Here is a 24,960-nt window from a genome sequence, read left to right on the forward strand (position 1 = left end):
TATCTTTCAAATACAAACCACTCATTCTCATAAGACTCAACTTTAAATAAAACGGTTGGTTTTCATTCTGACAGAAACTGAGATAGAAGGTATAATCCTAAAATGTTAAAAAAAAAAAAAATCAACAGATTACCAATTTCTCAAACAACTGAGGAAATCAGAAAGCAAAGGTATTGAAAACAGCATTTTCTTTTGTTCTACCCTACGTTTTTAAATCAATCTAGAATTGGTTTAGAGAAGAATGGTATCATACTTGAATTCTAAAGGCTTAAAACCACACTATGATGGTGTAATATACTTTCCTATTAAGAACAAAGGAAGACACAATCTTCAGAAATTCTGCTAATACTAGACACAAAGACAACATAAAAATTGTGGTATGCAGGCGTCGGACCTTGCCCAACTTTCAAGAAATAGAATTATTACCAACTTCAAATACCCCGGGTTGATTCCTATGAAGTGGAGGTCCTCTCTCCAACCTTTTTTTTTACCAATTCTGACACCAACCATCCCTCCCACGGCACTCTCTACTTCTCTGTTGGGTTCAACAGTTCTTGCAACGGCCACACACACAGATCATGCAATTATGGAATTTATTAGGATAAGGTAACAGGCTATAATTCAGGAGCAGGAATGACTCAGGATACAGTTCTCCAATCAGGACAGCCTCTTCTGAGCTGCCCCCACAAGCACTAGTTCTGTCTGGCTTTGTTCTATAATAATCATACCTCTGGCCCTCGGCCTCTTGGCCACTCCACCCAACCCTGCTCGATCAAGTGTTACAAAGCTCTTTAACTCTGCTGATAAGTACCCTGGTGGCCTAGTGGTTAAGTGCTACGGCTGCTAACCAAAGGGTCGGCAGTTCAAATCTGCCAGGCACTCCTTGGAAACTCTATGGGGCAGTTCTACTCTGTCCTATAGGGTCGCTATGAGTCAGAATTGGCTCGACAGCACTGGGTTTGGTTTTCGGTTTTAATAAGTACCCAGGGACACCCCACACCACCAGCAAGCCTCGGCCCAAAGGCACTCAGCTCTCTTGCCCTGTGGGTCGGCACATTCACGGTAACTGCCTCGGTCCGTGGGCAGGGAAGCCTGCTGCAACGTCTCGTGCCAGTCTCCTGGCTCTGCTGCCCCCTCTTCTCACCATCTTACACCACTTCCGGTCTATAGCTCCTTCTGTCTTTCTCTGTCTCCTGGGTCTAGGAGGTTCTCAAGGCAGGGATCACAGGTCCAAAAGACACATTTTACTTCTGTCTCTTCTTGGTGGTAGTGGGGCCCCCCGTGTCTGCCACTGGGATGGCTCATGTTAAGCCTAGCAGGATGGCAAAACTAATCCCCTCGTTAATGTTCCATACACTTTATTTGCAGGTCCCACCCCAACAAGGCTGCCATACACATTATTTGAATTATTAGGATGCTACCCAATCCCCTTGGTGGGCCACAAATGCTTCATTTGCATAGTTCCACCAGTCATTTGGTGGGAGTTACAAGGCCACGGCTAGAAAAGACATAAAAGCAACTCACTGTACCACAGGCTACCCTCTGGCTTTTCTAGCCATGGTTCTTTGATATTTGGAGGACAACTTCCCCCTCCCAATCATTTTGCCAGTCCAAAACAGTCATTAACAATTAGTCCTTAAGTGGGGCAAATAGTTCTCAGGGTGAGGTTACTCAGGTACCAGCCATTCAGGTCTGCTGCAGGTATCCATCTGATCTGGTCAGGTTCTCTAAGTCATCTCGGCTTCACCCTTTCTGGTGTCTAATAAAATTTAACTGAGAGAAGATTATTCCCTTGCTCTGAAGCCTCAAGAGGTATCCGCATAGTAAAACCTTTAAGGCACTTTAGGTTCAGCCACTGTGCCCCAGTCTAGCTGTGGCTTCCCCTTAGTCTACTCTTTCATATTTACAGCTTCTACAATTACAGTTTTTATAATAATTAACCCCGTTAACAATCAACACTCACAACTGAATCACAAAATCCTATTAGCCTCTTCCCTCACCCTCTCTCCCCAGACCTATCAGGAAAAGAGGAATCTATTCAGTGGGGATCCTCTTTTGTCTCACTCATTATGAGTGTAAGCACACCCACAAAAGCGTGTAAGCCAGCCATTTATGCCTTTATCTCCCCCCATTTTACATAGCCAATTTCTAAATTGCCCATCTCTATCAAACCAGTATTCTGAGGAGACAAGCATGTTCCTTGGTCTGCAGACTCTTCTATTCCAGCTGGAACACTGAGCATCTGCAACAGTAAGCAAAGTCCAGTCCACAGCAAGCCATCAAACTGCAGCAATCTACACTAGCTCACAACATCGAACATCTCTCTCTTCATTCAGTCTTGTTCTAGTCAGCTCACCCCCAGCCCCTGTGGGGTAGGTCAACGTGTACCAGCCATAGGTTCAGGAGTTCACACACCTCCCTGCACTTCAGACCAGCCAGCCTCTTCTCTCTCTCTCTCTCATCCCTAGCCCCTTTGGGCTAGGTCAACGGGTGCCAATGGAACATGTTCAAACTCAGCCCACATCTTTATTGCTGCACTGCCCCCACTTTCACTCATCTCGTGGCCCCAGGTGGTCACCTCAAACGAGCACATCAGGCTGTCTACTTTGCTAGCTCCTTTTAACCTCCAGTCCTGGAAGGGGGCTCTTCTGATGGGCACTGACTTTTGCTGCCTTGCTCAAAATTTAAAAATTCAAAAAGCAGATCATTTTTTTTTTCCTCTGCAGGTCCTTCCTTCAAATGTAAATTTCCTGCTCCCAGAGAAGTTCTGGGTAGGTCTGCATTGTCTTTTCAAAAGCAAATTTCCTGACTGGAAACATTCTGGGTGGGGCTCAGGTTTTCGACCTAAGCCCCAAGCCCCCAGTACTCTATACGTAAAGCTGCTACATTCAAACCAACAGTCTGTGATTCTTTCAGGCAAATCCATCAAGTATTGGCTGAAGGTGGAGTTACATACTCTTCTGTTATCTACAATAGCCAATATTCACTTACGTCATACATTTAAGTCTATTTTATAACACTAAGTAGAAGATTCTGATAAACACATAAGCTTTCTTAAACATTCCAATTTCATCTTCTTTTCTCCACCCCTTGACTATTCTTCTATTCATATGCATATGGCTTGGGAACTATCGATCATCTTGTTTAACGGGCCTGGTTTTTACCCTAAGCCACTCCAGATGTGGCTTTTCTCTACTCAGCTGCAGCATAACATCTCTTACTTTCCTTTCAGCTATTACAGATAACATAACCAAAGTATCTAAGAATCAAAAGATTCACGTCCCACACTCCTTCATTCTTTCTATTAAAAAGTCCCATGCTTCTGTGAGTCTGGAGCCATTGCAACAAATTCCACTTCCGACACAAACTATAAAAATGATGGCATGAGGGCATCAGACCTCCTTGTCTAACTTCACAAGGGAAAGGAGAAAAAATTACTATCGGTATTAACAGCCCAAGGTTGATTACTATGATGTGGAGGTCAGGTATATCTCCTCTCTCCAACCTTTTCACTAATTCTGACATTAGCCATCCCTCCCACTGCACTTCACCACTGGATTTGGTAATTTGTTGTGATGGCTACACAGAACTCACAGACCATACTCACAGTTATAGGGTTTATTACAGAAGTAATAAGTTACAATCAGGATCAGGAATGACTCAGGATACAGATCTTCAATCAGGACAGCCTCTTCTCTGCTGTGCCCGCAGGCAGACCTCCCTCTGGCCCTTGGCCTCTCAATCCCTCAGTCCAGCCTCTGCCCTACTCAGGCAAACGTTACAAAGCTCTTTAGCTGCATCAGTTAAGTGCCCAGGGGCACCCCACTCCAGCAACAAGCCTCGGCCCAAAGGCATTTGGCTCTCACTCGTGCAAGCCTAGCTCCACCAACAAGTGTCCGGAGGCACCCCACTCTACCAGGAAGCCTCCTGCCCAAAGGTGTTCAGCTTTCTTGCTCCATGGGTCAGCACATTCACTGTAGCCGCCTTACCCACTGCACTGTCTCACGCTGGTTTCCTGGTTCTACTGCTGCTGCTGCTTCCTGTCATGTGCTATCTCTGGTATTACAGATCTCTGTTTCCTGGGTCTAGCAGGTTCTCAAAGCAGGGACCAGAGGTCCAAAAAATGCACTCTACTCCCATTTCCTCTTCTTGGTGGTAGTGAGGTCTTCCCTGTCTGCCTCTGAAATGGCTCATTTTAAGTCTAGTGGGATGGTAAAACTGACCAATCATTATGTTCCATACACCTTATTTGCATGGTCCCACTCCCCCACAAGGATACCATGCACCTTATTTGCATTATTAGCAAGCTATCCAATCCCCTTGGTGGGCCACAAGCACCTCGTTTGCATAGTCCCACCCAGTCATCTAGCAGGAATTAGAAGACCATAGTGAGAGAGGCGATATAAAACTGATCCATTACACCTCAGATAACAAAAGTGGAAACTAAATGAAGGAAAATAGACTCACCAAAGTTTCTTTAAATTCTGATCAACCTCCCAGACCAAATATAAACAGAATAAATTCATTCTAAATTATCAATAAACATTCCTTGGCTAAAAATTACATCAGGTGAATTTTAGCTCTCTGCTTACATTGCATCACCTTAGGTGGTTTCACAGAAGTGGACATATGTCCCATAAACATATGTATGTATATATAGGTGCATGTATGGAGCCCTAGTAACACAGTGGTTGACAGCTTGGCTGCTAATCAAAAGGTCAGCAGTTCAAATTCACCAGCCGCTCCTTGGAAACCCCACGGAGCAGTTCTATTCTGTCCTACACGGTCGCTTTAAGTCAGAATTGATTCAATGGCAACAGGTTTTTTGTTTGGATGTGCGTGTGTGCAACTACTTAAGTGTATATGTATATATATATGTACACACATTAACGGAAATAAAATAAATTTGAATCCTGAGTCTCCTCTGCGCTGGCCTCGCAGGTTCTACTTCTTCCTCAGGGCCCCTGCACTTACTGTTTCCACCTCCTGGAATGCACTTTCTCCAAATCTCCTCAGGGCTGGCTCACATCACATAAACCAAAAAACAAATCCACTGCCATCGAGTCAATTCCAGCTCAAACCAACCTTACAGGACACAGCAGAATTGCTCCATAGGGTTTCCAAAGCTGTAGTCTTTACAGAAGCAGACTGTCATATCTTTCCAATGTGGAGCAGCTCGTGGGTTTGAACTGCTGACCTTTTAGTTAGTAGCCGAGTGCTTAACCACCGTGCAACCAGAGCTCCCTAGCATCACAAAGGCTTCACTTTATTTAGGTTTTTGCTAAATGTCATGTCCTCAGCAAAGTCTTCCCTATCATCTAAAATAGCCTTATGCTCTGCACCCCCCAACATCATAGCACTTATTATCTGAGATTGTCTCACTGACTTGTTTTCCTGTTAGTTGCCCAACTCCCTTACTGAAATTGTAACTCCATGAAACAGAGGCTTTGTCTTTTTCATTATGGCATTTCCAGCTCAGACAGTACATGCCTGGCACAGAGCAGGCATGCAATAAACATTTGTTAATGAATGAACAGGGATAAAGCCCCTCCATCAAGTCTACAATTTAGCAAAGAACAAAACATGATGAGTGACAGATTATAACCTGACCCGGTTTGTGGGTTTTTAATTCCATTCCATGGTACAGTAGATTCAGTACCTGCTTTAACAAGGATGTTGAAAACAGGCTATTTATAGGAAGTAACCTTGCTAGGCCAGCCGATACTCATCAGCACAAAATACTTCTTTCCTAAGTGGGTACCACTTGCAGTGCTGTGTGAATTTAGCAGATGGTTTACACACCCTCTAGTGGCGCTGAGAACAGTCAGGTTGGTGTGTTTTTACTCAATGCTACGTGAATTATTTCTGCACTGATGCTCGCTTACTCACATCTAGAAAATGTAAAACTATTCAGTGCTATAAAATATGAATAGACAAAAAGGCATCAATTTGCTCAGAGTACAATTTTACATACGAACAACATGACAGTTAGCAGGTACCAGGCATTCTCCTAAGTTTTTGTCCAAAATTCTCATTTTCTGTCACCAGGCAATTTACCAAACTCTCCACCCCACACACACACATACATAAAGATTCTGAAGCTTTTCCCCATCCCACTTAAATTCAAAGCAATTAGGTTTACCAAAGCTACTATGAATAGATGAATGGCTACATGGCTGGGCTAAGACAGATCACTTTTATGGCCTTCTTGACATAGTCTTATAATTCCCATCAAATGCTTGGGTGGGACTATGCAAATAAGGTGCTTGTAGCCCACCAAGAGGACTGGACAGCTTGCTAATAATGCAAATAAGACACGTGTCATCCTCGTGGCAGTGAGACCATACAAATAAGGTATATGGAATCCTAACAAGAGGATTGGTTGGTTTTTTGTTTTTTTTAATTGTGCTTTAAGTGAAAGTTTTCAGTTCAAGGCAGTTTCTTATACAAAAATTTATACACACATTGTAATGTGACCCTAGTTGTTCTCCCTATGATGTAACTGCACATTCCTCCTTTCCACCCCATATTTCCCGTGTCCATTCAACCAGCTCCTGTCCCTCTCTGCCTTCTCATCTCACCTTCAGACAGGAGCTGCCCATTTAGTCTCATGTATCTACTTGAGCTAAAAAGCACACTCCTCACAAGTATCATTTTATGTCTTACCATCCAGTCTGATTTTTGTCTGAAGAGTTGGTTTCAGGAATGGTTTTAGTTTTGGGCTAACAGAGAGTCTGGGGGCCATGTCTTTTGTGGTCCCTCCAGTCTCAGACCATTAGGTCTGGTCTTTTTACTAGAATTTGAGTTCTGCACAGATTGGTCAGTTTTGCCACCCTGCTAGGCTTAAAATGAGCTACTCCAGAGGCAGAAAAGGGGGAACCTCACTATCCCCAAGAAAGAAGAGCTAGGAATAGGGCACATCCTTTGGACCCAAGACCCCTGCCCTGAGAACCTCCAAGACCCAGAAGGCAGAGGGGAAAAGAGCTGTAACACTAGAGATGGCTCAACATGGCAAGAAATAGCAGTAGAAAAACAAAAGGAGTAGAATCAGGAGACCAGCCCAAGATGGCACAGTGGGCTTCCCGGCCCATGGAGCAAGGTGGTTACAGCGGATGTGCTGCTCCATAGTGCCAGAAAGCTTAGTGCCTTTGGGAGTGGGGTACCTCCAGGCACTTGTCAGCAGAGCTAGGCTTGCTGACCCACTGAGCGAAAGCTGAGCACCTTCCAGCCACGGCTTACTGGCAGAGGCTTACTGGCATACTGGGGTGCCCCTGGACACTTACTGGTACAGTTAGAGAGCTTCGTAACACTTGCTCGAGTAGGCAAGAGGCCCGGCTGAGGGGCCAAGGGCCAGAGAGAGGCCTGTCTGGGGGCCTGGCTGAGAAGAAGCTGTCCTGATTGAAGAACTGTATCCTGAGTCACTCCTGATCCTGAATTATAATCTATTACTTCCCAAATAAACCCCATAAACTGTGAGTATTGTCTGTGAGTTCTGTGTAGCCACTGCAACGAATTAATGAACCCAGCAGAGAAGTAGAGAGTGCTGTGGCAAGGACGGCTGATGTCAAAATTGGTAAAAAGGTTGGAGAAAGGAGGTATGTCTAACCTCTACTTCACAGTACTAAGTCTTGGGCTGATGCTGATTTTCTCTCCCCCTCGTGAAGTTAGAGGAGGTCAGATGCCTCTGCCGTCCCATTTTTACAAAGGCAAATCAGTACTCTTAAATGGATAAATTATAGAAATTCATGAAGAGATCTGGAAAATATTTTGGCTGCACATACAAGATAAGAGTTCTAGATAATACTCTTGGCATCTGATGGGTAGACTATAAAGTACCAATCAGATAATTACGTCAAGTGCTTTAAGAAAAAAAAAGGAAAGCATTATTGATGTAGAAGCTGTTGTTGTTGTTAGCTGCCTTCAAGTCAGCCCCCAACTCATGACCACCTTGTGTACAATGGGATCAGACCATTGTGATCTATAGGGTTTTCACTGGCTGATTTTCTGAAGTAAATCGCCAGACCTTTGCTCCTTATCTATCTTAAGCTGCAAGCTTCTGAAACCTGTTCAGCATCATAACAACACACAAGCCCTCCAGTAACAGATGGGTGGAGGCTGTGTTTGAATGCACTGGTTGGGAATTGAACCCAGGTCTCCTGCAGGGAAGGAGAGAATTCCACCACTAAACCACCATTGCTCCCCGTGTAAAAGCTATCAGTACTTAAAGCAAATGATCCCTAAAAAAATGCTAAAACTAGAAGAGCCTTAAACTAGTGACTTTGAAAATGGCATTACTATTACTCAGTCCTATTCCTTTTCCGATCAACTAATGTCCACCAAAACAAAAATAACACTGGGTTCTGTTTGACTATGTTGTCCACAAGTAATAAACTACATTTCCCTGTCCATATCTTACATAGGCAGAAAGATCTTTCAATGAAGTGATTCTACAACTGGATCACCTGAAGGAGGTAAATTTTCTTAACACAGTTCCAGACGACTAGAGCTGCTGTCTACTTTTGCAGTATCCACTGGCAAGTGCGCACTTCAGTTTTTAGCTATGTTCAGTATTTATAAGGCAGGTATCATTTTAGTGCATATCTGAGAAAATTCTAGACCCTACCCTGCTAAATACGGTGATTATACATAGAACACTCCAAGTCCTGCAAAATGAATGCCAATGACCCAATTAGTAATACGAAACTGTAAAACTGCTGTTTTAGAAGTAAATCAATACCACAGTCCCGTCCCTTAACATTATTCATTCTTCGAACAATTTGTAAAACTGAAGAAAAAAAAGTTATAGCCAAATTAAGAAGTCAGTATCTTCAAAATTTTTCTGCCATAAAAGAGAAATGTTCAAAGTGACATAAAATAATTAAATATTCAAAATTTTACCTCTGGATAGATTCTGAAGTTTTAACCCAGAGATCTTAAATATTTCTCTGAGGAAGGAACACGGTGCATAAGGAAGGATTTTAGGAGGCAGAAGGCCTGGGCTATAGTCCAATCTCTATTTAGAGTAAATCACACCCTTTTTGTACCTTAGCTTCTTAATCTGTTCAAAGGATCTAAAATCTGCATCTGTCTCACAGGGCTGTTGGGGAGTTGGAAAGTAAAAGTACTTGAAAACGGAAAGAGACTTAACCAATGCAGGAATACTCAGTCTTCCTTTGTTAATAATGACTGAATATTTCAGAATTTACAGAGTTAAATACTTATAATATTTACCCTTCAATGTCCTTCTGCAATGTTTACATAAATTAAAGGCAAAATCATTTACCTGGAAATTGTATCTGGGCTCAGAGCTACATTGTACAAACACAAAGCTAGAGTTAATGATTAGCAATCTGATTTGGGTGGTGTTATGAATTTAATTGTGCCACAAAAAATATGTGCTGTCAATTGGACTAAACCAAAAGCAAAGAAGTTTGCGGAATAAACTGAATGCTTTGAAGGCCAGCGTAGCAGGGGCAGGGGTCTAGGGACCATGGTTTCAGGGGACATCTAAGTCAATTGGCATAATAGAATCTATTAACAAAACATTCTGCAACCCACTTTGGAGAGTGGCGTCTGGGGTCTTAAACGCTAGCAAGCAGCCATCTAAGATGCATCAACTGGTCTCAATCCACCTGGATCAAAGGAGAATGAAGAACACCAAGGACACAAGGTGATTATGAGCCCAAGAGACAGAAAGGGCCACATGAACCAGAGACTACATCATCCTGAGACCAGAAGAACTAGATGGTGCCCAGCTACAACTGATAGCTGTCCTGACAGGGAACACAACAGAGAACCCCAGAGGAAGCAGGAGAGCAGTGGGATGCAGACCCCAAAGTCTCATAAGACCAGACTTAATGGTCTGACTGAGACTGGAAGGACCCTGGTGGTCATGGCCCCCAGACCTTCTGTTGGCCCAGGACAGGAACCATTCCCAAAGCCGACTCTTCAGACATGGATTGGACTGGACAATGGGTTGGAGAGGGATGCTGGTGAGGAGTGAGCTTCTTGGATCAGGTGGACACTTGAGACTATGTTGGCATCTCCTGCCTGGAGGGGAGATGAGAGGGTCAGGGGGTTAGAAGCTGGAGAAATGGACACGAAAAGAGAGAGTGGAGGGAGAGACCAGGCTGTCTCATTAGGGGGAGAGTAACTGGGAGTGTGTAGCAAAGGGTATATGTGTTTTTGTGTGAGAGACTGACTTGATTTGTAAACTTTCACTTAAAAAAAAATAAATAAAATAATTAAAAAAAAAATGTGCGGTAAACCCTATCCCCTAAAACTGTGATAGTAATCACATTTGAGAATGGGATTTCATTGTTAGGTTAGTGAGGCCTTTTCAGTGAAGAGTGTTTCTTAAGCCAATCACCTCTGAGACAGGCACAGAGAAACAGGCAGAGGTGGGGGAAGATAGATACCAAGCCACATGAAGATCAGCAGAGGAAAAGAAGCTGAAGAAAGACAAGGACCTTCCTCCAGAGCCAAGAGGGACAGAAAGCCTCCCTCAGAGTTGGTGCCCTGAATTCAGACTCTAACCCTAACCCTCCTAAACTGTGAGACAATAAATTTGTTTGTTAAAGCTATCCACTTGTATTATTTATGCTATCGCAGCACTAGATAACCAGGACAGGTGGGTTTGAGACATATAAATGAAATTAAATATTTTCCACTGGTTAAAAACATTTACTCTTCTAGGTAATTGAATATCAAATCATCTGAATAGGTTATTGAAAGCATTCATCTGCAGGATTTGTAAAAATTCAAACCAAGACACAATTAGAGCGTTCCTGTTTGTATCAGCAGTATAGTCACATATGAACAGAGTTGAGTACACATATAAGAAAAGTATGTCAATATGGAAAATTATTTCAAAATATTATCACTTCCCAAGTAATGAATGCTGACTGTACAACTTTAATGATGGTTCCAACTGCTCAAAAATATCTGGATTGTAAACAAATACACTTATAATTAACCAATGTAATTTTTTTAATACAAGGGAAAAATGATCAAATGCACTTCCACAAAATGCCACAAACATATCTACAAACATAAGCCAAAAAAAAAATAATCTTTGCTGTTAGGACAAATCTCAGAAAGACATTAATTATTCTGACCTAATTTTGGCATGCCTAAATTTCAACACACAATACACTTGATATTGAAACTTTTATTTATAAAAATCGTAAATTACGAGATGAGGCACTTGACCAAAACAAGTATCTTTCATAATTTCTTTAATTTAGCACACTCTTTAACATATTTAAGATGCACGCTTTTGGGAAGAGGGGTAAGGAAATGGTTTCAATTAAATGTCAAGCAACAGGGACAGCTCTTTTGATGATGATATAACTCACTCCTGTCCCTAGTCCTCCACAGGTAATGCTTCGGAATTCTCTAGTGAAGGCATTGCTTAATTTTCATCTTCTTTCTACTGCCACCATATGTGCAGATAAAATTCCAACAATTAGACTGTGGAATTCTATGTGTCATATGAAAAACGGTGTGTTTGTGCTAACACCTGTGACACATCAACTTAAGGTGTGGGGAAATGCCTCATTAAGACCAGTGATCCTCACCTGGGGACAATTTGACCCCTAAGGGATATTTGGTAATGTCTGGGGACATTTCTGGTTGTCACAACTGGGGGTAGAGGTGTGCTACTGGTATCTAGTGGGTAGGGGGACAAGGGTGCTGCTGAACTCCCTACAATGCACAGGACAGCCTCTCACAACAAAGAATTATTCCACCCCAAATGTGAATACTGGTGAGGTTGAGAAACCCTAGTTTAGACGAATGTCCTAATTTAAAGGAAAAGGTCAGCAGTTTGAATCCACGAGCCGCTCCTTGGAAACCCTACAGGGCAGTTCTGGTCTGTCCTGTAGGGTCGCTATGAGTTGGAATTGACTCAGTGACAATGGGTTTTTTTTTTTTTTTTTAATGCCTAGAAAAAAACCTCTTGCTGTCGGGAGTCAATTCTGACCCATGGCAACCCCATGTGTTGCAGAGAAGTGTGCTCCATAGTGTTTTCAGAGACTATAATCTTGGTGGAGCAGTGGTTAAGCACTTGGCTGCTAACCAAAAGGTCAGTGGTTCAAACCCAAAAGCTACTCCCCAGAAAAAGATGTGGCAGTATGCTTCCATAAAGATTACAGCTTTGAAAATCCCATGGGGCAATTCTGTTCTGTCCTATAGGATTGCTATGAGTCAGAATCAACTCAATGGCAATTGGTTTAATCTTTATGCAAGACGATAGCCAGGCCTTTCGCCTGCAGTGCCACTGGGTAGATTCCAACTGTCGACCTTTCAGAGCAGCCAAGCACAAACTGTTTGTGCCACCCAGGGACCCGCCTCTAGATCAGTACCTCCGTTTTCTGATACCCTCACTTATTCAACTGTCAAAAGCATGACATTTGTTTCATTTCTAGATCTGGAATTTTATCTTTCTGTTATCTTACACAGAGAGTATTATGAAATTGATGCAGCTTCTTCCTAGGTAGTATTATTTGGTACATTTCAGAAGATAAATGGTTTTGCAAGTGCAGTGCAGGGCTTGACTCCCTAGTTCTTTCACCAAAGTCCTATTAATGAAGTATTGTCACTTGCCAACCACACATCTTCATCTCAGTGAGAAGCCCAGCAGAACATGATACTAACATGAGAAAAGCTATTCACAACTTTTGGGAGGAAGCCATTTGAAAGGCTGACAGAAGCTTTATTGAGGTCCCTTCTTGGCAGCACTCTTTTAGTTCCCATTTTGAAGGCATTCTTGGCAAAGCAGTCTAATCATTGTTGTACATCACTCTAATTCAGTGGACTGCCAAAAACCAACCTTGAGTAATGTCACTGGCCCATGCATGAGTCTGATGTAAACTCAATGTCAATACCTGGAGCATGATCTTTGAAAGCACTGCTGAGGAGCAGGTTCAAAGAATGCAAAGACTAAAAGTAAGGAACCATCCCTGCTACTCAGTCATAAGCGTGCACTTGTCTTGCTCCTAGAGATACAACTAGAAATGTCTTAGAGGCAACAAATAAAAAGGATTAGAAAGACTTCTTATATAGCTTTTCAAAGGCACTGCTTTAAAAATGCTTTCCCATTCAAAACCTTATGAACCTTCCTCACTTGTCTGCCTCTCTCCAACCTCTACACTTCACTGAAGCCGAAAAGGGGTCAGTCGAGATTATCTGGGCCAACTCCCTCAATTCAGAGACAAGAAACCTGAGTGAAACTCACAAATTAGAGACTTGCTAAATCCAGGCCCCTAGAATCCTAGTTAAGTACTTCTGTTCTGCTTAGAACAGAAGCATAAAATCTAGCTCCGAACTCTCTTGATAAAAATCTCTGATAGAGCTGAAAATAATAACGAAGCTGCTTCTCAGCCCTCTTATTATTAGGCTAAATAACCTCAATTCTTTCCACACTTTTGTAGAAGGGTAAACACATGCTGTATGATACCTGCTGATGTTCCAAAGCTCCTCTCCATTTCTCTCCTTTTTAGAAGAGAACAAATAAAAATTAGAGAAAACACCAATGATTACCAATCATAACTGGACACAGGATTCTACAAAATCCCAACAAGGAGTATAACCGAAAGATGACCTCTTAGCACTTGCAGATCATTTTTCGTCATATTAATCACAAAACAAAGTATTTTTTCATGTAAGTGAGAAATTCCAGCAGGTATTATGTACATTTTAAGTTCTTTCAATAGTGCTAAATATCCAGGATTTTTTCCACAATGCCATTTTTACTGGTAAATTTTTCATTTATTGGACAACATCCTAAGCATTTTCTGTGTCTTATCTCATTCATCCCTATTTTACAAATGAGGAGATGGAAGCTAAAAGAGAGTACTTAACTAGCCCAAGGGCACAATGCTAAGAAGTGATGTAGCTGAGCTTTGCCTCACGTCTATCTGACTCCTGATTCTTAACCATTTTTCTGTACCACCTCCTCCTGCCTGGCACCTACTGCAAATCTATGTGAAAATTCATTTTTCACAAAATTATACCACTTGAGAACAAAGACGATTGCAAGAAAACGTTAAGTCCAGACACCTGATATCCGATAGGTGAGTAACTTGTCCCAAGTCACAGACCCACTAAGTGTTGCCAAAAGCAGTAAAAGCCCAGGTGCCCACCTCCCAGTGTGGCTCTCTACCCCTAGCCTGGTCAGGTGAAAGGGACGACATGCCTTCGAAGATGGTATTCACCCTTTACCCACACAAGATTAAGGAAACATTTACTTTGATGCATATCCAAGAACTGCAGGCAGGATAACCAGATATTAATACCGATGCTTGGGGAATCTACTACTTAACACGTAAATAGTGTTCTAACGTGATTTAAAAAACATAAACAATGCTCTGGTGAAAATAATTCATATCCAATCTGCACAACATATACGTAGTTTAAAAGTAAAATTCAACCCAGACACAGTTACCAAGTTCTGAATTAGTGGTATGCTGCGTAGACTCATAAGGTTTTTACCTCTCTCAGGAATCTGTAATACCTAAATATCATTTTTACTTATGGTACCCAAGTATGATTTTACACCTGCTCCAAAGAATTTTTTTTGTGGAATTATTTTAATGCTTTATTGAGATTTTTTAAAATTTTATAATGTAAGCTATCCTGACCACTCACTGAAGGTCCTATAAAAATATTTTACCAGGGGGTTGAAGCTGGCAACAGGGAAGCAGGAGAGAAGCCATGTTAGGAAACTTTTTGCTAATAAGACCTTGAAATAGTTATGTACTTATACAATTGAGAGAAACATATTTCCACTGGGGAAAAAAAAAAAACTAAACTATAACTCACAAGAAAAACCAGATATCTCATAGTAAAATGCTATAACGCATTAAATAAAATTTTTATAAATTTGCAGCTGCATATTAAGTTAATCCTTACGTATTCTAACCATGAAGTAAACGGAATGTTTGTTGAAAACTCCCAAACACAAAATAGACAAGATTTTGCAAGTATTCTATTGTCTTAACTCAACTGGCTAAAACCACCCTTACAATCAGCATCTCAGAGAGCATTTAAGCAAGGCTTATCTACAAAGTGATCTTTTAATTGCTTCAAATCGGGAAGTATGGGGGGAAAAATACAATGAAATACAACCCAGTGAAAGGCTCTGGAAATGGGAGGAGATATGAAAGATAAGGTACCTCGTAGTTTGAGAGAAAATCTAGCAATTCTGATTGAGATGGGATGTACAGAAGTGGTTTCATCACCCGGCGGACAAACTTCTCAATGTAAACAGCACTCATGGGGCCTTTGTATTCGACTGGTCCAAAACTAGTACCAAAAAATAAAAGTAATACACCATGCATTAAACCTGGAAATGTATAATTAAATCATCAACACCACAAAATGAAAACATCGCGCATCCGGACTGGTTTATAGAATAAGCAGCTTGGCTTTGTCTAAGGAAGGCCAATTAAGAATAAGCATTTTATGTGAGGGTAGGCATAAGCAGCTGGTACTGTTCTATGAGCTTATTAACTGCAAAGTGAATTTCAAAAAAAAAAGAAAAGGAATATTCATTCTCAGAAAAATAAAATAAATTTCCACGGTAATATTCTTTAAAAGGAAAAAAAGAAAGAAAGGTGGTCCCCGGAAACTGACCATATGTTAAAAGGATGCCTGGATTTGAACCACATAATTCAATGTAGAGACAGACTTTCCTTTTATGTATCACTCTGAAATAAGTCAAGCAGGTGGCCCTTGGCTTACTACAAAGCAGTTATTAAATATTCCCATAGGCACTTGCACAAAGGATCACTAAGTGAGCCCTAGGCCTATTTAAAACTTTATTAAGACATAAAAAAAAGTATGTGAAGGTTTGAAGTCAGGGACCCATACAAACGACCTTCCTTATTTTCCCTTCCAGCTGTGCTTGGAGACACATAGGAATTTGATTTAGTATTGCTAAGTAATACCACCAACATTCAGTTACCCTCCTAAACTAATGAGAATCCTCACATGTCTTTCTTCAATCTTGCAGAGTACAGACATTGTTCAAATAAAATTGGACAGTATGTGGTAGAGATGGGGGAGTAAAACTCCATAACCATTCTCTCCAAAAAGAAATTGCCAGTAAGCTTCCTATTAATAGCAATAGACAGAATACAGTATAGAATCACTGGAAGTGTTATGATAACAACACTACAATATACAATAATATATATGGTTACAGAAATTCACACACACACACACAAAACACGATGGGATAAACTCAATTCTTCAATAAGCACTGCAGAATATGTTGCCAGCCAAAGGAATACAAGCATGAAAAAAGTAAAAACAGCATTTCACACGCATAGCTGAGAGATAAGGTTAATAATTCTACCAATTCAAGACTTAAAACAAGTTAGTTAAGTTTAAAAATTACCACCAACTACAAACAATTTTTAATTTAAAGGGAGAAAATCAATAAACCATCTGACTGCTTATTCTGTCAAGAAAAAAGGAACCAACCAATCCAGAAACGTCAAGCAAACAGCCTCTGGGGAATTGTCTTTGCCTGATGCTACAAGAGTTCTGCTGACTTGGTGCAAAAGCTAACAAGATCTCAGAACGCAGGGTGTTTTACCAACAAAGTAGTCATTGCCATAGGACAAACTGAGCTAGGGCTGCTGAGTTCTGTACAGAGTGATCTGAGAAACCACTCCCTGCTGCAGACCCTTTTTATAAACTTCGTGACTTTTATCAAAACAAACCAAAAAAATAAATGAAATCTACTTTCACAAAACAGAAAAGGGTATTAGTTTCTTTAAGCAGCTCCTACTAGATAAGCCATTAAGTAAACAACTGCAACATCATCAACAACAACAACACACAAATAGCAGTCATCTGTCCAGTTAAAAGACTCAAGGGCCACATTTGCCAGCACTTTTAACCAAAATAACCTCATGACTACTGAACGCTCACAAGAGAGTTTAGGTGATGGAACACATTCATAGATACATATACGAAAAGATAAATAAAACAGAGGTCTTGAAGATTCAAATCTGGAATACGAAAAAGCTACCTTTTAGAAATTTCTGTGCCTTAGCATCTCCTCCTGTTTCTGTTTTAGGTATCTTGCAAATGGCAGATGTTGAAATGAGTATGAACGGGTCTGAACTGACTTAATCAAGTAAAACTTCAGCAGGCAAAGGTGAGGGGCAGGCTATTTCAAGGTGAGTAATCAGCCCTAAATTCCTCATCTGTAAAATGAGAGGGTTGACTAAGTATTGCTAAAGTTCCTTTCGTGTTCTTTCAATCTTCCTACAAAAGCTAAGAAAACAGAATAGTATAAAAAATATTGTATACCCAAGTGTAACAAAATGATACTTTGTACTCAACTCAAGGGAACTCTTCTAGCTTAATATTACATCAAATTAAACCCACCTGGCTTGCACATATGTTGCAATGACTGTACTCATTGCTAGGCATTTCTGGACTATTTTTAAAGTCAAAAGAAATCCAAGCACCTCAGCAGGCTGGGTTACAAACAACATCATCCCATTACAAGCAGCAGAGTTTTAGAACCTTTAAGCACTACAAGTTATACTTACCTTTAAAATAGAAAGAAGTAAATCTGAAAAAGCCTGCACTTTCACCTTCAAAGTGGAGGCAGCAGACCCTCTAAATTACTGGCCAAAAAGGAAAAAAGTCTGAAAATGGCCTTAACAACCAAGCCAAAACTGGCTTGTTACTGTAAATATTAAAATCACACACATTTAATACCCAAAAGAAAATCTGGGAATAGAGATGAGGTAGGCAAGTATGGTTTTGCTCTAATACTGTTTGATAGCCCCCGGGAAACAAGCCTATGGGCCACATAACACTTGAGGTTAGAGACATGGGATTGTGACAGAATGACAGCAGATACTTCACAAACAAAAAAGTTTGTTGATTAAATCCCAATTGATTAAGGCCCAGGAAGTTTAAAGGGAGGGTGAAATAAAGCCCACAAAAGGCAAAAACTCAAAAATAAATAAATAAATAAAGCCCATTGCCACTGAGTCGATTCTGACTCACAGCAACCCTACATAGGGTTTCCAAGGCTGTAAATCTTTACAGAAGCAGACTGCTGCATTTTTCCCCCACGGAGCAGCTGGTGGGTTTAAACTGCTGACCTTTTGGTTAGCAGACGAGTGCTTAACCGCTGTGCCACCAGGACTCCTTAAGCAAAGCAAAAAATAAAAAGCAAAGTTCTTACTAATCTTCTTTACCCATTTTACCTTAGTAAAATTCAAGCCAACTGCACTGAACAAACACAACTTCAAGTCCAAAATCCCATCTCCTTCAAGTCACATCTTAGATGCGACTTAACACCCACAGCAGGCTCTGGGCAGTACTCTAAGTCAAACACCAGTATCTGTGCAGCAAAATGAATAACTAGGCACTTACGTGGGATAAAGACTATACGTAGCCTCTTGTTAATTCTAGCCAGATAAATGCATCTGGGGACATAAAAAAATATGAAAATTGAATTTCAGAGGTATATGGATTTCAGAATTGTGGATGTGGGATTGTGAACCTGTACACTGAAACCTTTGAGAGCTGGAACTCAATGGGCTGCCTGTTTTCTGGGTCTCCAAGTTTCCCGCCTTTGACAGGGTACAGTCTAACCACCTTTCTATCATTCTCTGTTAGTGGAAAATATTTGAGTTTTCCTTCTCTGACAAGTTTCCACCTTACACAGGCTCTGACTTTTGAAGGTTTTACTGTATTAAATTTCTTCCCAGTCGAAAAGATGATTATGCTGTGCTGCCAGGTAACAGGATAAGGAGTTTTACGTATGTTTATACTGTAGAACACTTTTAGAATATCTAAAATGTACAGCCATACAACGGAGTATTGGGTACTTATTAAAAACAATGCTGTAGGGTGTATGACAACATGAAAAGATGTTCATAATATACTGAAAAAAGCAGCTTAGTAAACAGTATTACCGTATGATCCCATTTTTTATTTAAAAGAGAGTAGATATATATTACATAGTCACAAGAGGGTATAAATTAAAATGCTAACAGTGACCATGTATGGTTGATAAAATTATCAAGATCTTTCCTTTTTGACTTATCTGTATTTTCTCAATGTTCCACAGCGAATATCTAATATTTTTGATCAGAAAAAACAAAATTCGTTTTTAAATTGATGAACTTGATTTGAATTAAAAACATTACTTCAAAGCTCTTACCTCCGATGATACAGATATATTACAGGAAAATAAAAGAAGTGTTTCTGTTTTCTGCATTTCCCCTGGTTCCACCAGCAGTTAATTGCCACAAACAACACCTGCAGAGTTAAAAACAAAAAGGTTTCCAGATAACTATGAATAACAACTGAAAAGTTACCAAGACTCAGAAGATGAAATTATAGAAATGAAACTATTTCTCTCTCACTGAAACAATAAGTATAAAAAAGGACGGCTTTGCGTTTTCAAGGAAAGGTGATCATTTACCATCAAAATAAAGCAGACTTTTATTCACAGTTTCTAGGTAGGACTCTGAGTATTTCGGAGTTTGGCCCAAGAGGAAAATAATTTACTTGGAATTCTAAAATGAATGCATGTCAAGAAGCTTTTTCTAAGCATGTCTACACTAAAACATAGTAAGGATGCGTCCCTGATAGTCAAACTGCACATCCGAGAATGAAAAATAAAAATATAGCCTGCAATTAAATCACCACAAATTTCAAAAGACCATTCTTAATGGCTATTTTAAAAACTAGTAAATGAGATAATAGATGATTAAAGCTACACTCTAAGAGGTAGTACTGAATAGTAAAAATATGCATTAGACATACATATACTTATATATGAATGCCGAAGTATTTACAGAGAAGTGCCCCTATGTATGCAATTTACTTTGAAATGTACCAAAAATAAGATGCATCAGTAGATGGTTAGAGCAGGGTTTCTTAACTTTGGCACTACTGACATTTTGGGCCAAATAATCCATTGCTGTGGGGGCTATCCTGCGCACTGTAGGATATTTGGCAGCGTCCCTGGCCTCTACCCACTAATGTCAGTAGCATCCCCCCTCCAGTTACAGCAACCCAAAATGTCCCTAGACATTGCCAAACGCCCCCTGGGGGGGAAGGGGAAGACAAAACTGCTTCCAGTTGAGAACCACTGGATTAGAAGGATGACTGGAGTATAAATATGTGCTAAAACGAGCAAAATAAAATGTTAATAGAATTTGGGTAGTGGGTATATGCGTGTTCGTGGTAAAATTCAAGTTAGCTGTATGCTTGAAAATTTTCGTAACAAAATATTAGAGAAAAAGACTACGAATGAAGTCAACTTCAGATGCCTCATACCTACCAGAAAAATACCAACATCGCTCAAACCTTAGTGGAAACTCTTTACAGCTCCTTTCAGAGTCTATTTCTGAGAAAGAAATGCAGCAACATCTTTACTTCAGGGTGATATCTCTCATTTTTTACTCAAATACAGAGCACAGTCTGTCATGTTTGTTAACTTTAACAAGCAATGTGGTTCAGAAGGTTTTTTGCCTGTTTCCAAAATTAAATCCATTTTTCTCCCAGGAGGGGAAACCCTATTGAGGGCACAGACTAATAAGCTCTCAATTCAAAAAGAACTGACAAAATTCTTCGGAAAAAAAGCAGTGCTTGTCATCAACTCCGCCACCTGATGCCGTGCCGTCTCTAAGCGTGTGGCCCTCTGAGCCGGGGGTCCCCTCCAGGAGGAAAACGTGGATAAACTGCAGCTGCCTCCCAGAACTGCTGTGCGGATGCACACAGGGTTTGGCACACCGAACATTACTATCCCAAGGTACTCACTCTACCCTCACAACACTTGTGTTGACCGTAACTGACAACCTACTTGATTTACACTTAATTTATGGACCACCTAAAAATACAAATAGACTGCTTCCCCAATCCCCACATGCAAGGAGTGATCTTTGTTCTTCAAGTTCAGAAAATTTGGGGATAGCTGACAAAGTGGTGACTTCTTTTATCCTAACATACTCCAAATACTCCATTAGCGCTCTGTGTCTTCCTCTTGACTATCTACCTTTGGTTACAATTAGAAATTCTAAGGAAGTGGACGTAAAGGGAAGACAGGCTAGATAAGTTCCATGGGTCTACAGCTGGAACACAAAAGGCACTCTCCCCTTTCACTGCTGTAAAGAATGGAGAGGTATATTTCAACAGTACTTGGTATTATTTGCAGGAATATAATGGTTAAACCTGCTCTGCTGAGCTGGGCAGGGAGACTAGTCACCATTTGTAACAGTTTCTAATAAAAACCAACTGAGAGTTTCGAATAAACTTCTGGAACTGGGCTGCCTGCCCGCACAAGTCACTTCGGATTGGTGGGTCTCAGCAGGAGTCTCTCAGGCTGTTTTCGGCTTGTTTCAATGATGGGGGATGCTACAGGGCATGTGGTGGGCCAGGGCTATCCTAGACATCCTGCAATGCCTGGCCCTGCTGTGCACAACCAAGAACCCTCCGTATCATCCCACAGAAGTTTTAAACGTCCTACCAAACACATGTGGGGAAATCAAAACCCCAAACCCACTGCCATCGAGTCTATTCCAACTCCTAGCCTTCCTACAAGACAGAGTAGAACTGCCCCATAGGACTCCTAAGGCTGTAATCTTTACGAAAACAGACTTCCACATCTTTTTGCCGAAGAGCCACTGGCGGGTTCAAACCGCCGACCTTTCAGTTAACGGCCAAGTGCTTAACCACTGTACCACCAGGGCTCCTTGATGTCCGGTAAAAACCTGTTTATCAGTATCCAAGCCCAGATCCTAACCCCATCTTATATGTGGATCCAAAGCATGGCTTTAATGGTCACTGGATTTCTCAGGAAGGCAACTTCTGTGTAAATTGACAGTTGACTACAGTTTGATTGGTTCAGAACTTTACCAAGAGCTGTTCTCCATTTAGAAAACCAAATTACTGAGAGCAATGCCCCGTAGTGTTGGAGTCACCAACACAACATACCTTCTTGGTCTGCATTTGTCACTGACCCATTCACAGTGATTCTACAGAGAGGTACAAAGGCTTGTTTGCCCAATGATTTACATACTGAAATATGTACTTAATTATAAATCACCTTTGCTTTTCCCACCTTTATATTACAATTAGAACATTAGACTAATTTTGAAATTATATGTGCAGGGAAGTTTTATCATCTATAAATTTCTCTCCGGGATGGTAATGGGGACATCATAAAATACTTGTTTTATGAAGGGCAATCAAGATCCACCGGGTTGAAAACCACTGCGATAGCAGTGGCCTCACTTGCCTATATATTGCTCTTATCTAGTACAAAGGTGGCATTCGTTAAATGTTTTGGTCCATGTATTAAAAAGGTCAGCCTTAAGTGCTTAGAGATCAAAATTTATTAGGTTACCAGGGGCTGGGGGGAGAGGGAACTGGGAGTTACAGCTGACAGAGTACTGAGTTTCCATTTGGGGTGATAAAAAAACTTCTGGAAATGGACAGTGATAATTGTTGCACAACACGCTGAATATAATTAGTGTACAAAAATATGGTTAAAATGTCAAGCTTTTGTTGACATTTTAACCGCATTAAAAAAAAAAAAAAAAAGGCCAGCCTTGTTACATTGCAGTTGTACCATACATAACCTTCTCCTATATAAAATACCTAACAGGCAAATATCAAATGAATATTCAAGACCTAGCATTCTGAGTGCCTCCTGCCCCCACTTCTTTCACTACTGAACCGGAACATCACAGCACCTGGGGTGAGCACTGCCTCACCACAAGATACAGATCTGCCCCCGCTCTTGCTGCTAACCAACTACGACCATCACAGTCAGGAATCCTGCTTCTGTATAGGATGCTTTACCACATACAAAATGTTCCTGGCCTTTCTCTTGGCAAAAATCAGCCAGTTGGGCAGGTGTCTCCGTGGTGACATTCAGTCCTACACATTGAGGACTGACAGTCATTTGCCTCTTATGTCGAATGCCAGCATTACCTGGTCTGAAAGCCGGCTTGCTGCTTGCTCAATTTCTGCCCTGGCAGCGATGGACTGGCCACACCACGGGGCATAGAAGAACAGCAGCACCACCTCCGAGTCCCGGCGAATGTGCTCTGCGTAGTCCAGCTGCCCCTGGAAGAGGTCAAGGACCGGCGACCTCGAGGAGAAAAAGCTGACAGGTGGCTTTGCTGGTATAATCACATCTTTTGCTCGACTAAAAAAGAGCAAACATAAGCAATATGACTTAGTTCCTCTTCTAACAACAACTTTGTGTGGAAGGAGAACGAAGCTTAAGAAGAAAAGTTTTCTCTTGAATAAGGAAAAGTTCCAAAAACAGTGTCCTGGGGTGTTTAAAAAAAAAACAAAACTCTGTACTAAGGCAACATCTGCATGAGATAATGATGTAAGACATGAATCACATGTTGAAAATGATTCTCTAATATCCTGTTCTCCCCTGGTGCAGAGGTACAAAAGGCACTGAGGGAATTTTCTGAGGAGATGAAAATGTTCTGTATCTTGATTGGGGTGGTAGTAAAAATTGTCCAAAGTCATCGATCTGTACATGTAAAATGTGGGAATTTTGCTGAATGTAAATTATACCTCAATGAAGCTGACTAGAAAAAAAGGCTTGGCTACTGTCTTTTTTTTTTTTTTTTTAGTGTCTTAGTCATCTAGTGCTGCTATAACAGAAATACCACAAGTGGATGGCTTTAACAAAGAGAAGTTTATTCTCTCACAGTCTAGTAGGTTACAAGTCCAAACTCAGGATGTCAGCTCCAGGGGAAGGCTTTCTCTCTCTGTCAGCCTTCTCATCAATCTTCCCCCAGACTAGGAGCTTCTCTGCGCAGGGACTCCGGGTCCAAAGGACGCGCTCTGCTTCCAGCACTGCTTTCTTGGTGGTATAAGGTCCCCAACTCTCTGCTTGCTTCTCTTTCCTTTTTATCTCTTGAGAGACAAAAGGTGGTGCAAGCCACATCCCAGGGAAACTCCCTTTATACTAGATCAGGGATGTGACCTGGTAACAGTGTTACATCCCACCCTAATACTTTTTAACCATAGGCAAAGATTATGATTTATAACACATAAGAAAATCACAAAATGAAGGGCAACCACACATGGCCTAACCAAGTTGACACGTTACTTGGGCGGGGGGGGGGGAGGTGGGGGGGGGACACAATTCAATCCATTACTGCTAGTAAGTCCTACCTCCTCACTGAAGCTTTCTTTGATGGCTCTATCTACAGCAGGACATCCTCATTTTTCTCTCAGCTCCTGCCTGGTTGCCTTCATAACTCTCATCACAATCTATAACTTATGTCTTTTACTTATTTAGTATCGATCTACTCAACCAGACCATTAACTTCATTAGAGGAAGGACCCTCCTATCTTTCTCACTGTTAGACCCTCACTGTTTAGCGTAAGTTCCTGGTACACTACAGTTCAATAATTTGTTAAATGAGCAAACCTACACTATTTATCTCACCTGAACATATGTGAAAGCAAATTAAACACAAATCAATACGAACATATACTACTGAGAACATTCTAAAGGAATCAAAATTAGTGTCAGAGGGCTTATTTGCTTCACTAGGGGGATGATTCTAAGGGCCACCGAATTAATTCTAACCTGGCATGCGTTCACATGAACTTGATAAATTTGTTTTCTCACAAAACAGCAAAGTAGCAGGGAGGGGGAGCATAAGAAGCAGTCTGTTAGATACTGAGAACCAAAAAGGAAAACATATAAACACCCAAGACCTAAGCTAGGTCATTTAGCATAAGGCAAGGAGTCCCACACCCTCCTGTGCATCCAGCTGTATTAGCTTCCTGAATTGAGAAGACAGTTTTAAATATATTATTTTCCCACTTTAACTGAAACTTATTAACATAATAAAGTAGTGGTGTTAAAAGGAGTTGGATCTCCCACTTACTCACTCAAAGTAACATTTTAACCCTGCAACCAAGGAGCTTTCT

The 24,960-nt window shown here is 41.0% G+C and overlaps 1 protein-coding gene across 12 annotated transcripts in view; it reads right to left on the bottom strand.

Annotated features, from left to right (window-relative positions):
* The window catches only part of TXNDC11 (thioredoxin domain containing 11), a 75,867-nt gene that overhangs the window by 46,045 nt on the left and 4,862 nt on the right, over window positions 1-24,960 (bottom strand). For 3 of the 12 annotated variants that reach the window (XM_023557354.2, XM_023557355.2, XM_010597305.2), the window contains exons 2-4: window positions 22,984-23,200; window positions 19,202-19,299; window positions 15,177-15,306 (exon numbers count right to left, since the gene is read on the bottom strand). In XM_023557354.2, the coding sequence (XP_023413122.1) occupies window positions 15,177-15,278 (102 nt within the window). In that variant the 5' untranslated portion in view covers window positions 15,279-15,306; window positions 19,202-19,299; window positions 22,984-23,200. Of the gene's footprint in view, window positions 1-15,176; window positions 15,307-17,041; window positions 17,220-18,408; window positions 18,462-19,201; window positions 19,300-22,983; window positions 24,124-24,960 lie in introns of those variants that run through there. The other 9 variants (XM_064295597.1, XM_023557352.2, XM_064295594.1 and 6 more) reach the window with 8 other exon arrangements.

This window comes from Loxodonta africana, chromosome 12 (assembly GCF_030014295.1).
Source record: "Loxodonta africana isolate mLoxAfr1 chromosome 12, mLoxAfr1.hap2, whole genome shotgun sequence".
Classification (NCBI taxonomy): Eukaryota; Metazoa; Chordata; class Mammalia; order Proboscidea; family Elephantidae; genus Loxodonta; species Loxodonta africana.